The following is a 16,771-nucleotide window of genomic DNA, read 5'->3' as shown; positions in this document are numbered from 1 at the left end:
ATTTACAAAATAAGCAAATCTGTATCCTGTGTTTTATTGATGTTAGTCAATGTAATTGTATCCTTATCCTCATTGATGGTAAATATGTCAGTGATGAAAGAATATGCATTTTGATCAAACTTGACGTGATGAGCAAGATATCACAGACAAATAGAATGTTGTTCCGTGTGTGTCCTTGAAGAATGATTGATTGAATAACACCCCTGCTTTGCTTGTACAGTTAAAGAGCACATGTGATAACAAGCACAGCAGTGTTATCATTTCTATAGACATGATAGAAAGAGATATATAATATACATTGTGTGATCTGTGTTGTGGTACTAACACATCTAATGTCTTTACTCCAGTGTGATCCTAAAGTAGTATTAACATCATGAAACTTACTGCTTTAAGCTGATCTATTTAGCACAACTGTTGCCAGTATGCATGCTTGAGGATGAGGTGGTTACCATGGTTACAGTGCGTTAGCTGATAATTAGTGGGTCATTGTACCCCAGCAATATCGATCACTGTTCATGCTATCAGCCCCTGGTTTACCTGTCCCAGACTCAGTCATTAACAGACTGCCATGATATGGCTGGAATATTGCTGTCGGCTTCCTAAAACTCACTCACACATATTCACTCACTCACACATTGTCACAGTTTTATTTTTGTGCTTCTTCACACTATATACGCCGTGACCTTTTATACGCAGGTTATCACATAATCACCTGGTTCATTTCCTACAAAAAGTTGTTGTGCTATGACTAGAGCATCTTCCCGAGGCAAGCCTGTCCTCTAGCCTATATCAAAGCCTAGTTTTTCACCCTTGCCATAGTGTGAAGCCCATTTCTGGTGTCCCCCCGCCGTGTTATTGCTGGAATATACTCACTCACTCACTCACTCACCCTTGCCATATCAAGGCCATTTTCCTCGGCTCGACCCTGGCACTACCTCGTGGAGATCACGAGTTGTGCACCTTGTAATGAAAACGCGATATCCAGTCTGATCGCTGTTCTAATCTCGTATAGCTTCACAAAGATGGAGACTACCAAAGGCGACGACCAAGTCGATCAGATAACCCAAACAATCGCGAGTTCATCCCTGACACAAAAACATAGGCAATCGCTGGGGGGTTTAAAAGATGAAATAAACATATTCATGTCAACAAAGACAGGAAGCGGTAAATACGAATATGTACCAGTCATGGATGTTGATATGTGAAACGTTCTCTGATTGGACTATCGATATGTCCGATAGTCCAATCCTATTTAGCACAGGAACGTAGGCTTGATGTGGCAAGGGTGGAAACAAGACTGATAATAAGGGTAGTGCACTCTCTTGCCTTGGGAGGATGTGACTTGGGGGGGACTATGTTGAATAGTGTCAGGTAGAGGAGATATTCACTGCAGTTGCCCTGGTGTTTAAAGCTATAAAGTAGTTTGGTCCTGTCATGTGTTATATCACAAGTAGGATATATATCTCCCATGGCGCCATGTTAGTGGTATACTGCTGAACAAGCTGAAGCCTTATCTTCAAGTTGATAGTAGGGGAAATTATGGATGCTTTTGGTTTCGCTGTGTATGAGTTAGGCCACAATAAATTTGTGATTAGATTTTCATCAATATAGTTTTAGAAAAAGACACAAAAATGGGCATTATTTCACCTGAAGGTGGTGTCATCTTGAGCATGCTTCAGATGCTAAGGCAGCTTGTTTTGAATAACAAATCAATTGTACTTTTTGGTTAGCATGGTAACGGGGGTTAATGGGAATGAAAATCTGATACTTTACTTATTGTGGCCTTAACCATTTATATCCTTACTTCCATTTGTCATTTGTGACGTTTGTTAAAAGAAACCAAATCTTTCATTAGATAACTGTAAAATATTACACCTATATTTAAGTAAATGAGGGTAAAAATGTTATGATGTAAAGATGATCAGTAGCAGTAAGTGTTAGGGGTATCAGCAGATCAAAATGCAGCTCCCTGTGCAATATATTGATATCAAACTATTACCATATGAACTATGTTCATGAATGTGATTATATTTTTAATAGTTTTATTAATATTAATGTGTTCATTATCAGATTTGAGTATAGGGTAGCCATGGTAGCTGTAATGCTTGATTTTAGATACCAGTGAGTTTCTATGATGCTTCTCTTGTGTTCTGAAATTCTGGAATACTGGCAGACCTGCAGTAGTTTTGATATCAGTAAAGGAATAAACATAATAACCATCACAAGTAGCTAGTTCTCGACTGGTACCCTGACCAACATCCAGCTGAGGTCATCAGTGAGGCCTATTCCACAACAAAATGATTGTATGCTAGATTGTTGTAAATCAATTGATGTATTGGTTGGTTGGTTTTGGTTTGTTGTTTAACGCCACACTGGGCAATATTCCAGCTATATGACAGCGGTCTGTAAATAATCAAGTCTGTACCAGACAATCCAGTGATTAATATCATGAGCATCGATCCACGCAATTGGGACCGATGACATGTATAAACCAAGTCAGCGAGCCTGACCACCCGATCCCGTTAGTCGCCTTTTATGACAAGCATAGTCGCCTTTTTACAGCAAGCATGGGTTGCTGAAGACCTATTCCACCTCGGATCTTCATGGATTGTTGATGTATTGGCGTTCCATCTGTGATGGTTGTGTGATACAGGTGTCCATCCTCCATCATCTGGGGATACAGCCTCACCCATCTTCCTCGTCCCAATCTGAGTCAAGCCAACACCATCTAACCCAATGGTGTTTGGTTGGCTTGGCCTGAAATTTTCTGAAGTCTAAACAAGTCAGCCTTGCATCTGTCAAGTGTTCATGACTGACCTTAACCTTCAAATTTCAATAACCTATCCTGTCTTCTGCTCAGGCTGGGACAGTGGGTAGCCTGATGGTTAAAGTGCTTGCTTGACACACTGAAGGCGTGTGTTCTATTCCCCACTTGGGTACAATATGGTGTCCCCTGTCGTAATATTGCTAGAATATTGCTAAAAGCGGTGTAAAACCTTGCTCATTCCTTCATTCTGCTGAGGGGGGGACTGGTGGCCCAGTCGTCTAAGGCGCCGCGATTCGCTGTGAAGAGTTGCGTCCCTTGGGCACGCCAGAAACCTATGATTGTGGGTTCGAATCCCGGTTCGCCTGGATTATGTTTCTAGGTTTGTCACCACCATACCTGTGCTCGTGGGTTTCACCGAAGTGGTAAACGTCTGAGACCTGCATCACTTCGGGCTTTCCTCCCACATTAAGCTAACACGCCGTTATATAACTGGAATATTGTTAAAAGCGGCGTCAAACCCAACTCACTCACTCACTCATTCTGCTGAGGCTGGTCTCAAAGAAGACACTTTCTCATGGTGCTCAGTTCACCATAACCATGAATGATGAAGTGTTCATCAAATTAAGGTCTTGACGTGCTGATATATGAAAACCCTTTTTGAAATGTTTATGAAATTACCAGTTTGTTTTCCACGAACACTTCAAGAACTGCATCAATTACAATTTTAATGAAAGTGTTAATTTGAGATCAGCATGCTATTCTGACAGATTGAGGTAGCTTGGTAACCATGGTAACCTGACCACAAAACACACCAACCTGGTCCAGATTAACAATGGCCCCCACCCTCTGAGTTCAGCTACTTGTAGGTGAGGACGAGGCAGGGAAACAGCGTGATGGTTATTGATTTATTGCTTCATCAGGAAGACCAGTTTATTTTCTTATTTTATGTAAAAGGCAATATACAATTATATGTCATGGTTGATTTAAGATTGATGTGAATCTGAGACAAAAGTTTCAACAAAACTATATTTCAATTTTTGGGTTACTTTTGTGACACTCAGGATATGCCTGTACATTAATGAAGAAAATGAATTGGTCTGGGTATGATATTAAATCAGGTTTGTCCACTTTCCAGTTTCCAGCTACTCAATAACCACAAGTCATGAGAGATGATTAAGTATTATAAGCACACCTAAATTGAATGCATGTGTAACTTTCAGGGTGTTTCCACCCAACAGCAACATGAAATAATAAAGGTAATCATATCTCGTTTTTCCTTTCACACATTTTATCATGCATATTTACTGTTCCATTAATCATGATCATTCTGTTTTAATGAAGCGGACAGAGGCACTGTAGCTCACTCAACTACAACAGTTAATAACAGAGATGTTTTATTTTCAAGTACATGATTGCTAACATCACTAACTAACTGGTCAATCTGCTAGATTTTGTAGTGCTGTTTTGTGACATTGTCACTATGAAATCATTGTTTAATATCTTCGGATGAGGCTTTATTTGAGGAAAAATATGAGAAATACTTGGCATTATCTTCCAGCTGTCTTTTTTTTACCAATTTGGATATTAAATATTTTATGGTTTAAATGTACAGTAAAACAAATAATGATAATAATAGCACCTATGAGTAGTGATAAGTAGTTGTTTTGTTTTGTTAGCATGTTTTTTTGTCTGTTCGATCATTTATTTTTTGTTGTGTTGACATTAACAATGATTTATTCTAATTTTGGATACATGTTCTACAACTTATATTTGAGTGCTTTGGATTTGTACTTGAATTGACTTTTGTTGAGTATTTTGTCAAACTTTTGACTCAAAGTAACGCTGTGTAGACAGTTACAAGAGTTTATTTGAGTGTTGATTTTAGTTGTTTAACATTTCCTTTGCTTTACTATGTTAGAGCTAATTTGTATTTTTTCATCATCATATGATTAGATAACATTTGTTAGTTCAGTACTGTAGTATGGTAGAATGCTTGCTTTACACAGAGAGAGTGTAATCAACAGGATACAAAGACATCCGAATTTTCATATTAAATACACAGCGCTTTAAATTACTGGCAAAAACTAGAAAATATAATGCCTAGGACACATGTAGGAGGAAAATTCTGTTTTTTTAACCTAAGGAGAAAATACTGCTACTTTGCAAAAACATATTTAGCCCTGACAACTCCCAATCACTCATGGCCCCGTGAAGATCAGGGATAAAATAGGTGTTCAGCAATCTGTGCTTGCCTTAAAATGCGACTATGCTTGTCGTAAAAGGCGACTGACGGGATCGGGTGGTCAGGCTCGCTGACTTGGTTGGTGCATGTCATCGATCACAATTACGTGGATCGATGCTCATGATATCAATCACTGGATTGTCTGGTCCAGACTCAATTTTTTACAGAACTCCGTCATATAGCTGGAATATTGCTGAGTGCAGCGTTAAACAACCAAACAAACATCACTTATGAGATGTATGTGGACAGATTGCCACTGTGGTCTTGTAGATAAAGTGTCTGCCCAGTGAGGGGAAGGTTGGTGGTCATCATACAAAAGGACGTTAAAAGATGGTGCTTGTTGTTACCCTGTCTGGTGATAGGCATTAAGGGGCTAAAAAAAGGACTGGTCGGCTCGGAGTCAGTCTGCTGTGTCTGTGTTGGATATCCTTGTTAAGCTACGGAATTGTATTGAGCTAGCACCATAAAACCAGCATAGTCTGGGCTGGGAGAAGCAGCAACACACACATCCAGCTATATAAGTGCAATAATCTTGAACTCCATGTCATAGCCCACTTTACGTCACCTCACTCCATGCTCACTCCACATGTGATGAAGGGATAATGTTTTCATTGTTTCTTGTTTAGTGCCGCACTCAGCAATATTCCAGCAATATGACGGCGGTCTGTAAATAATTGAGTCTTGATCAGACAATCCAGTGATTGACATCATGAGCATTGATCATCGCAACTGGGATATGATGACATGCATCAACCAAGTCAGTGAGCCCGACCATCCGATCCAATCAGTCGCCTCTTAAGACAAGCAAAGTCACCTTTTACAGCAAGCATGGGTTACTGAAGACCTATTCTAACCCGCATCTTCACGGGTGTAGGGATATTAGTGCCTGGACATAAAGTAGGTTCCTCGGTCTCTCCGTCCATATGGAGGAGGCCACAGGATATAAAGGTACTATCAACACAACATACTCAATGCCTTTCAGAGTCGTACCTTTATACACCAATGATGTACTGCCCCTTGAACTCTATTTTGATACTGAACTGCTGAAGAAATGCAAATCTTATGTAATCTAATGTAACTCTCAAAATATTTGAATGTGTTAATCCAGTAAATAATAACACAAAGACATAAAATCTTGGGACAGGGGTATAAGTCACACTCGATTATCAAGTCATTGGATTAATTTCGGGATCCTCACTTGAAAGCCAAATTTGAGTACAGAAATGGGTATCTAGCACTCAGTCCCTCTAAAATCAGTTATGGGATGGACTCCAAAGACACCTCAACCATGTGAATCCATCCCCAAACCAGAACAGTTAAATACGTAACTGAGCATTATGTTTTATTACAGATACAGATTACAGATTTTTCTGCAGATAGATCACAAATAATAAAACATGAATTGGTGTTCCCGCTGGCTTTTGAAACTGCCAGTCCCAGTGGACCAGTTCCTCCCAATTTTTGTCAGTTCCAACAAATAAAAATCATATGAAATTTACCTAGTTTTAATGCTTTCAATTTCAATTTCAATCCAGTGTACTTTCATGGTTGACAGATTCAGTGGCGTCATTTCTGAAGTAACTTGTTTAAATCTACGGATTCACACAAAGATCAATCACTATTTTCTCTCTTTTTTTCTGAATATTTCACTTTCGTTCAAGACTAAGTCACTACCAATAGATATTTAACCATGTTAACCTCAACACAACGCGAAATATTATTTCCTTGCACTAAAAATAGATAACGGGGAAACCCTGATGTTAACAGACAAGCTGACTTCGTTCGAAAAGTATACATTTTTTACTTTCAAAAATGTTTTGTTTAACAACAAAGATTTACAGATACCTTATTTGCTGGTCCATGGGACCAATGTTACCAGTAAAAAACTGGTAATTACCGGTAAACATGGTAAATGGGAACACTGATGAATGAGACGCTAATTATTTTATTGATGACAGCTGTTACATTTCTTGATTGGCTGGTTTGGCCTTGAGCTGCATTCATGACAGACTGATCATGATGTTGATCTTTGCAAATTGTGAGGTGGGCTTTAAACTGCAAGGCCACAAACTTCATATGTGACACTGCTTTATTCATTAAAAGAGTTTGCAATCGATAACTGTTTTCAATGTCAGTATTGATGGATTAATCGATTATGCATTCAACTGCTAAACCACTTCATACTGACTTTACAAGGGCTGTTAATGCTGTGAACATGGGACACCTCAGTTCAGACCACGTATCTGGCTGATTGGCTGTGTGTCTTATGTTATGAACAAGTTCTCAAATAATTTGAAAGATATTTGCATTTCTTTTGCAGTTCAGTATACTACTTGATATACACTGGTCGGCTTCAGTCATCTTGATGTTTATGTGTTGATGTGGAAAGTCGATATGCCATGCAAATTATTAATTGTCATTTGAAATATGTTAATACTGAAACGGGCTATTGCTTTGAACATGTTGAATGGTTTTTTTCGTCTGCAAAATAGTTAAAGCTTATTGCTGAGAGGATAGGTCATATTTCTGGCTGATGTTTTAATCCTAGTTTGAAATCCAGCATCACTTTTTTGTTTCCATTCTTCATTGCTTAGGGGCGGACCCGCGTTTGATTCCTGTCTTGGGTACGATGTGTGAAGCCCATTTATGGTGTCCCCTGCCATGATATTGCTGGAATGTTGCTAAAAGCTGTGTAAAACCATACTCACTCACTCCTCATTGCTTCGCAAGGCTTTATAAGAATGTTTACACAATCCTTGTGCCTTCATATTCTCTCAAATATTTTGTTAACTTGACAATGATGATTTCTTTTCGTTATCATTTTTAACAAAACATGTAGATTTCTTCCTTTTAATTGAATTATTATTTTTTTAGTATTCCTTTCATCATAATGTAGTTGCTTTTTTCATAATTTGCATAAAATAAGCTCACAATGTATTCCCAGCTGGTAGTATTATGATGAGACGTGGATCAGAGAGAGATGACACCTCCCATTGATAAGGAGAACGTCACCTAAATTTGCATCATCATCTAGCATCCTGTGCAGTGTAATACCACTTTTTTATGATAACCATTTTGGACCCATACGCTGTCCAGTTTCATCATGTGGAAGTGATTTCACCATCTCAGTCTCTCCTAACATCAAACAGACTTTTTCTCGCAGTGTGATTTAATTGGATGGCTAATTTTAGCACATCTTTCAAATCAAACATGGCTGCAAAAGGGTCCAGGGTACTTATCATGAAAGTGTTTTTTACTGCGTGGGACCCAGGACCTGGTTAGAAAAGGTCCTTAGCACTCAATGCTTGTCATTCAGGCCCAGTGAGTTGGTTGCATCCTGACGTTGTTGCTCATGCTATCAACCACTGGTATTACGGGCCGAGATTTGACTTTTTACAGGCCGCCATGATATAGCTGGAATATTGCTGACTGGGACTCAAACAAGAAACATACACTTATACGTATGTTATGCAGTTGAAAGTTTATGTGATACCTTGTCAATAAGTTATGTACAGTTGTTCAGAACAGATTGAGCAGTCCCAGAACAAATGCTGCGGTCAAATTACCAAAATTCTGCGGTCAAATTACCAAATTTCTGCTGTAAAAACTGCGGTATAGAACATAACCATTTCCTGCTAAAAACCTAATACAAACGTTTTTTTTTGAAATCTCGAATCCAAATCCAAACTTAAATAATTCTGCAAACTGTCATTATAAACAGTTATCACTGGATAAAACATAAAATTATGCAAATAAATATGCATAGTGTCACTGATGTCTTTTAATGGCTAGATGTGAACGTAGTTTATGTAGTCATAATAACACCATCATTTGGAAGAGAGATTTATTTATTTCAAATTTAGTTTTATTGTAGGTTCATATTTTGTATGTTTGAATCATTTGTTAAATATTTGGGCATCTTTAAGGAGCAAAATTTGATAGAAAAGCTTAAAAATAATAAAAGTTAGTCATGTTTGTGTATTGGTTGATATTAAAAGGCAAATTCCGCAATTTTTCTGCAATTCTGAGAAAAGGTAAATTATCTGCAAATCTTTCTGCTATCACGGAATTGCAGAATTCGCCTAGGACTGATTGAGAAAGGTTTGAGTGGTATTTTGACAGTAGGTTTTCATGCTTTACTAATGCTCAGTACAAACATGTATTGACCAATCATTACTGTATAGACAGCATCTGCTGCCACATAGACTAGTACCCAGGGCAGTGGTTGGTGTGGTGGTTGAAAGTGCAGTATGACGTCCATGTTACAGAAGCTAGCAGAGCAGGCGGAGGTCCTCCAGCACCGGGAGAACAAGGTGGTGCAGCTCAGCAAGGAGAACAATGACCTGCTGGAGACCAACAGCATCCTCCGGAAGTGAGTCCACACACTTGTACTCCTTTAGGATGGAGCAAGGATAACAGTAGTCTCGTAACCTGGGCCTCCGTCCCGTCCCGTCCTGTCCCGTCCCGTCCTATCCCGTCCCTTCATACTTGAGATGAGTTTAAGGCCATGGATTGTGCTGTGCTGGAATAGCCAGTGGCACCCAGTTTGAAAACCATAGTCCCTCCCACCTAAAGTGTTGCAATTCTCTGTGCGGAGTTGCTTCCCCTAGGTATGCCATGATCTTATCATCTTGGGTTTGAATCTCAGATTTGGCTTGTTAATGGTCATTGGTTTGTCAGGTAAATAGGTAAATGTATAATGTCTCAGGGGTGGTCGGGTAGCCTAGCAGTTTAAGCATTCACTCGTCACGCCGAAGACCTGGGTTCGATTCCCTACATGGATACAGTGTGTGAAGAATATTTTTGGTGTACCCCGCTGTGATATTGGTGGAATATTGCTAAAAGCAGCGTAAAACTATACTCACTCACTCAGTCTAAGGTCTCATGACTGCATGACTTTCGTTTTTCCCATATTAACATTATTTAGCTGACATGCCATGATATGACTGAAATATTGTTATATCGTGCTTTCACTAACTCAATTCAGTTCAGATTCTGATTGAAATTGTATATTCCCTTCATTAATTCACCATAGCTTAAAGTGACAGGTCAACATCAGTTCAGCCATTTTGGCCATTTCATAAAAGTGTGGGGGGGCACGGGTTGCCCAGTCGTCTAAGTCGCCGTGATTCGCTGTGCAGAGTTGCGTCCCTTGGACACGCCAGAAACCTATGATTGTTGGTTCGAATCCCAGTTTGCCCCAATTATGTTTCTAGTTTTGTCAGCACCATACCCGTGCTCGTGGGTTTCACTGAAGTGGTAAACGTCTGAGACCTGCATCACTTCGGGCTTTCCTCCCACATTAAGCAGACACGCCGTGATATAACTGGAATAATGTTAAAAGGGGCGTTAAACCCAACTCACTCACGCACTCATAAAAGTGTGAATTTGAAGTCTTGCTGGCCTACCGCAGGGGAGGTGCTTGTGGGTATGACAGAAGAGGTCACGTGATCCTGTAGCTACACATTTGAGCAGGATAGTAGGCAGTTGTAAGAAGGGTAACTATGGTACAGAATTCATGGTTTGGTAGTTTGATATATGGAATCAAATGTTGCTGAATAGGACCATGCAATTCATCATGATGTACGGTTTCCTCTTTTAAATCTAATATCATCATGTGCTTGATGGCAGCCAGCTGCAACAGGTCGAGGAACTGCGGGAGACTGAGATGACCGATCTCAACATCCTCACAGAGGAGTTCACAAAGAGGCTGTCGGAGGCTGAGAAGAAGCTGCAGTCTTCTATCAAGGTACGTAGTTTAAAGCTGAGGGCAGGGGTGATGCACAAAGGCACATATACGTACCACGATAGTTAAGTCTCAGGAACATACGTACCTTGATACGGAAGGAATGCCATGTGTATATTCATTATTGATCAATCGTATTTGCTGCTGCATGCATACCTCATGTACATAGCAGCAAACAAGATATTTTTGACATAGCTGCAATGCTCTTCATACAGCCACAGGTAACCTAAATACGTTTCACATTGTTCTGTATCAACATGTCTGACTATGATGCATTCACCATATCGGAATGCATGAAGTGTGGGTGAATTGTCCAGACACAAAGTAGTGTAGTCGGGACATGCTTGACCTGTAAGTACCAAGACATTAGCTTTGTGTGAATGTCAATGGACCTTTGGTTATTGAGGCAGCAGTGGGCAGTGATGGACTGTGGAATCAAGTTTTTGTTGTTTAACACTGCACTCGGCAATCTTCCAGCTATATGACGTTGGTCTGTAAATAATCGAGTCTGGACCAGACATTCCAGTGTTTGACTTCCTGAGCATCAATTCATGCATTTGGGATACAATGATATGCATCAACCATGTCAGCAAGCCTGACCACGTGAACCTGTTAGTCGCCTCTTATGAAGGATAGTTGCCTTTTACAGCAAGCATGGGTTGTTGAAGACCTATTCTAGCCCGGATCTTCTTGGGTCTCCAGTACAGAAGTAATACTTCCATGTGTATATAAATATTTGGGTAATCCGTTTGGCAGACAAATATTCTTATAACTTTTTACAAGAAGAGTATATGTACAATGGTTTATACTTTCATTCTTTTATGTAATTTGCTAACATTTTGTTTTTCAGGAAAAGGAAGCTTTAAAACGACAGCTTCAAACAGCACAAGATGAGTTGAAGAAAAGGTAGTTATATCCATGTATTTTATGACTGCTTCCTGTTATGCAGATCACCATTGCTTCATTAACTATGTTACTTTAGAGGAACACCCCATCAAAGCCTGTTCAGCTGCCATTAATATTTGACAATATTTTGATTGTAAACTATGTAACTTGAAGACTACTTCATAGATTTTTTTCTAACTTGGTGAACAATTTCTATACCAATAGGAGAGGTGCAGTGCGAAAGTCTGGAAAAAAATATAGCTATTTTTCATTGTTTTACTTAAGATTTTTTTAACTTTAACATTTGTGCGACCTATTACTTGAAAACTACTGCATTGATTCTTTCAAATTTTGGGAACAGTTTCCATACTAACTATAGAAGAGGTGCAGTGCAAAGTTTGACTTTGATAGCTGTATTTTCTGAAAATATATGTATTTTTTTCATGTTTTGAACTTAGAAATTATTTTTTACTTCAACATTTGTGCAACTTATAACTTGAAAACTACTTCATTGATTTCTGTGAAAATATTGCTTTTTTTAATGTTTTTGACTTAGAAATATTTTTTAACCCCGACCTACGATGATGCACAGGTGTATCTTTGAATCTTTGAATCATGCCATGACTTTTTAAGAGAAACCAGCTCAAACTTTACGGCATCAAAGTTTCTCCAGTATCAAGATTGTTCTTCAGCTGATTTTAGTATGGGGGTATTAGTGAGCCCTGCTCACTTTTTGTCTTGCTTACATTAAATTTATATTTGCTATGGATCCATGCATGTAAGCATGCTGAAGGTGTGTTGTTGTTGCAGTGCCAGTGATGTGAGCCAGGAGAGTCTGTTGGAGGAGAAGGATGAGCAGATAGCCGAGTTGCTGCAGGAAGGTGGGTTATACTCACGGGTTTCCGGGGCAGTGTAGGTCCCCAATACACCATGCTTGTCTCCCTGTGGGGCGTCCAGTGCAGAACAGGTCCCCAGTATCTGGTGCTTGTCTCCCTGTGGGGAGTCCAGTGCAGAACAGGTCCCCAGTGTCTGGTGCTTGTCTCCCTGTGGGGAGTCCAGTGCAGAACAGGTCCCCAGTGTCTGGTGCTTGTCTCCATGTGGGGAGTCCAGTGCAGAACAGGTCCCCAGTGTCTGGTGCTTGTCTCCATGTGGGGAGTCCAGTGCAGAACAGGTCCCCAGTGTCTGGTGCTTGTCTCCCTGTGGGGAGTCCAGTGCAGAACAGGTCCCCAGTGTCTGATGCTTTCAGTGCAGAATAAGTCCCCAATACACCATGCTTGTCTCCTGGTGAGATTCAAATGCAGAATAGGTCACCAATGCACCATGCTTGTCTCCCTGGGGGGATGTCAGGGCAGAATAGGTCACCAATGCACCATGCTTGTCTCTCTGTGGGGATGTCAGGGCAGAATAGGTCACCAATGCACCATGCTTGTCTCTCTGTGGTGAATCCAGGGCAGAACAGGTCCCCAGTATCTGATGTTTGTCTCCCTGTGGGAATGCCATTGCAGAATAGGTCTAGATTGAGGATTTGGTGGTCACAGGGTGTGACATTCCCACTGAATACAGATATCATGGATACATTCATGGTGTGTAAGTTGTGCCAACAATTGTTTTTGAAGATTTGTTAAGCTTTTATTGAATAATATTCATTTTATTTATTTCAGGGGAGAAATTGTCTAAACAACAGCTTCAAAGTAACAATATTATAAAGAAGTTGAGAAGCAAGGAGAAAGAAAATGAATCAGTGTTATCATCACAAAAGTAAGTAGATTATGTTGCAATGAGACATACTGTACATATCATTTTGCAGTTAACCATTTGGAATCCCAGGTTTTTCCAGACCCTTGCTCCAACATCGCCATACCACTGCTTGTGAAATTCAGCAAAGTGGTGAATGTCTATGTGGTCTTACAGTTACATAATCTCTGCTGATGACATTCTCACTATAATATGTGCTGATGACACTCATTAGAATCTCTGCTGATGACATTCACACTACAATCTCTGCTGATGACACTCACTACAATCTATGTCCACACAGGAAGAAGCTGGAGGAGCAGAAGACGGAGCTTGAGCATCTGCGTAAGGTGTGTGATGCCAAGGACGACCTGGAGAAGAAGCAGATAGGTATGTGGTATCGCGTCCAACACCCAGCGCCCTATCAGTGATAGTCCTAGGCAATCTCATTAGATCTCTTACTCTGATACCATACCTCTCCGTGTGAAGATCTCATGACACCTCCATAGAAGGTTGCTTCGGGTGTACTCTTAGTGAACTTCGACCACCCATTCTATGAAACCTGAGTGAACCTGGACAACCCATTCTATGACCCCCGAGTGAACCTGGACCACCCATTCTATGAACCCTGAGTGTACTTGGACCACCTATTCTATGACCCCTGAGTGAACCTGGACCACCCATTCTATGAACCCTGAGTGAACCTGGACCACCTATTCTATGACCCCTGAGTGAACCTGGACCACCCATTCTATGAACCCTGAGTGAACTTGGACCACCCATTCTATGACCCCCGAGTGAACCTGGACCACCCATTCTATGACCCCCGAGTGAACCTGGACCACCCATTCTATGAACCCTGAGTGTACTTGGACCACCTATTCTATGACCCCTGAGTGAACTTGGACCACTTACTAAAGTATGTATGGGTTCTTGAAGCCAATCAGATGTCAGCTTTCTGAAACTGTCCAGCTTCATTTCTTTGCCACCATGATTTGTACATCTTGATTTCAACAAGAGAAAACCCACATGCAAAACAAATGTTCCTTCGATAGAACTCCTGTTTTGGTGTCAATGTCCTGGTGCTCAGATGGTCAAAGTTAATAAAATATCCACAAAAATATAATGGCATTGCCTCCATTAGTGTACAGTCCATATACCCTGTGCACTCAAAAGAACCCACGCATCCGATGGTAGATGACCAGATGGTGGAAACACGAATACGTACATACACCGAAACACAAGTGTCAAAACGTGTGGTGTCACTCTGGGCAAGTGACTTAGTTCAAATGTGCCTCTGTTCACCCAGCAGGAAATGGGTACCCGATATGTGAGCAGGATGTAAAAACCTTCTTGCCTGGCTAGGCAGCTTGGGCTGTATACTCCCCAGGGAGTTGAGAATGATAAAACTGGAATGCAAACGGATTCACTGGGCGGGGAGCAAATAAAAGCGCATAGAGCAGATACTAGTACCTGGATACCTGCGGTATATAAATGTATAATATAATATTTATAATGATTGTTTTTATTCGGGCATTCTGGTCATTCTAACATTATGTTTGAGATAGCAGATGTGCTGGTCTGAGTGTTTCCCTCCATCACCAAAAATTTAGAAGCATTGATTGGCCTCATTAAAAGTACACCTGCCTCTACTTTCTATGGGGGTGGCATCTGATCTTCAAACTGAGAGCAATGGTATCGGAGGAACAGATTGTAGATGAGGACAACTGTCAATACATTATCACAATACCAAGGTGTAGTGTCTGTATATAATGCCAAGTTGTCTGTCTTACTTAAGGCACAGGACCCGTGAAGATCCGGGGTAGAATAGGTCTTCAGCAACCCATGCTTGCTGTAAAAGGCGACAATGCTTATTGTAAGAGGCGACAAATGGGATCAGGTGGTCAGACTCGCTGATGGTTGATGCATGTCATCAATCCCAATTGCGTGGATCGATGCTCATGGTGTCAATCACTGGATTGTCTGGTCCAGACTCGATTATTTACAGACCCCCGTCATATAGCTTGAATATTGCTGAGTGCGGCAAACCAACAAACCAACCAACCAAACTTAAAGCACAGCTTCATATCCCACTCTACTTGAAATGTACATGCAGCACACAGTCCATGAAATCTAATGTCGTCAGTACAGTTATTAGGATATTCATTTACTCCACATTTTCAAATGGCAACCTCTTGTTGGACAAGAGCCATGTACGGTCACATACAGTAATGACTTACATGATATCTCTTAGGGACAAGCTGTAAGACCAATTCTACTAAGTCAGTTCGAAATAGTTTAACTGTAAACTTGCATATGAGGTCAGGATAGAGCAAGGGAGCAAGAAAATGTATTGGCATTGTTCAGCAATAATCTGAGGAATCTACAGTAATTTAAGTTGGTTTGTTTGTTGTTTAACGCTGCACTCAGCAATATTCCAGCTATATGACAGCGGTCTGTAAATAATCGAGTCTGTACCAGACAATCCAGTGATTAATATCATGAGCATTGATCCACTCAATTGGGATCGATGACATGTATCAACCAAGTCAGCGAGCCTGACCACCCGATCCCGTTAGTTGTCTTGTACGACAAGCATAGTCGCCTTTTACAGCAAGTATGGGTTGCTGAAGACCTATTCTACCCCGGAATCTCCACGGGTCCAGTAATTTAAGAAAAACGTAAACTAAATAGAATATGTTTTGTTCCCCTTTGTTTCAGAGGCCATCAATCAGCTGAACAATGCTGTACAGAAGCAAGAGAAGGAGCTGCTGAGGTTCAGGGTGAGGAGAACTTACAGACCACCCCCCCCAATCTGGATGTGCAGTGGTTGATGAACCATGAATAAAGTTCTCCAAAAACATATCAGTATCATGTCTAAAGGCTTTGTGTTGTCACAGCTTTCAAAATTTGTATGACACCAATAAGGATTGAAAGAGTTGAAAGATGTTTGTATGTTTCGACATTTTAACAATTCAGTGAGTCGGTGAGTGTGTGTGGTTTTACGCCGCTTTTAGCAATATCCCAGCAATATCGCTGCGGGGGACACCAGAAATGGGCTTCACACATTGTACCCATGTCGGGAATCGAACCCGGGTCTTCGGCGTGACGAGCGAACGCTTTAACCACTAGGCTACCCGACCGCCCTTTTAACAATTCAGTTATGCTTTGCTCATTTTATCATACATTGTTTTTAATATGCACAAATAACAGTGGCATCACTAGGTTGGCTTTGTTTGGATCAACTTTTGGATTATCTGCCCCTTGTGAATGAATGTCTCACAACAGTAGTGGTGTCATCATGTATTCAGTCAGCTCATCGTCACTGATTCACTGAGAAAGATGATAACCAGGGCTCTCTCAAAATTAGAAATAGGGGGCTCTTATTAGAATATTA

At 40.5% G+C, this 16,771-nt stretch overlaps 1 protein-coding gene across 2 annotated transcripts in view; it reads left to right on the top strand.

Annotated features, from left to right (window-relative positions):
- LOC124132219 (TATA element modulatory factor-like) overlaps positions 1-16,771 on the top strand; it is a 38,723-nt gene that overhangs the window by 5,978 nt on the left and 15,974 nt on the right. Inside the window, exons 5-12 of one of the 2 annotated variants that reach the window (XM_048400877.1) lie at positions 3,988-4,023; positions 9,278-9,381; positions 10,641-10,758; positions 11,606-11,661; positions 12,451-12,521; positions 13,302-13,398; positions 13,679-13,764; positions 16,096-16,157. In XM_048400877.1, the coding sequence (XP_048256834.1) occupies positions 3,988-4,023; positions 9,278-9,381; positions 10,641-10,758; positions 11,606-11,661; positions 12,451-12,521; positions 13,302-13,398; positions 13,679-13,764; positions 16,096-16,157 (630 nt within the window). The remainder of the gene's footprint in view (positions 1-3,987; positions 4,024-9,277; positions 9,382-10,640; positions 10,759-11,605; positions 11,662-12,450; positions 12,522-13,301; positions 13,399-13,678; positions 13,765-16,095; positions 16,158-16,771) is intronic. The other variant, XM_048400878.1, reaches the window with a different exon arrangement.

This window comes from Haliotis rufescens, unplaced genomic scaffold (assembly GCF_023055435.1).
Source record: "Haliotis rufescens isolate VD_foot unplaced genomic scaffold, xgHalRufe1.0.p SCAF_20, whole genome shotgun sequence".
Lineage (NCBI taxonomy): Eukaryota > Metazoa > Mollusca > Gastropoda > Lepetellida > Haliotidae > Haliotis > Haliotis rufescens.
The sequence above is the reverse complement of the archived record's forward strand: the minus strand, read 5'-3'. Positions and strand labels throughout refer to the sequence as shown.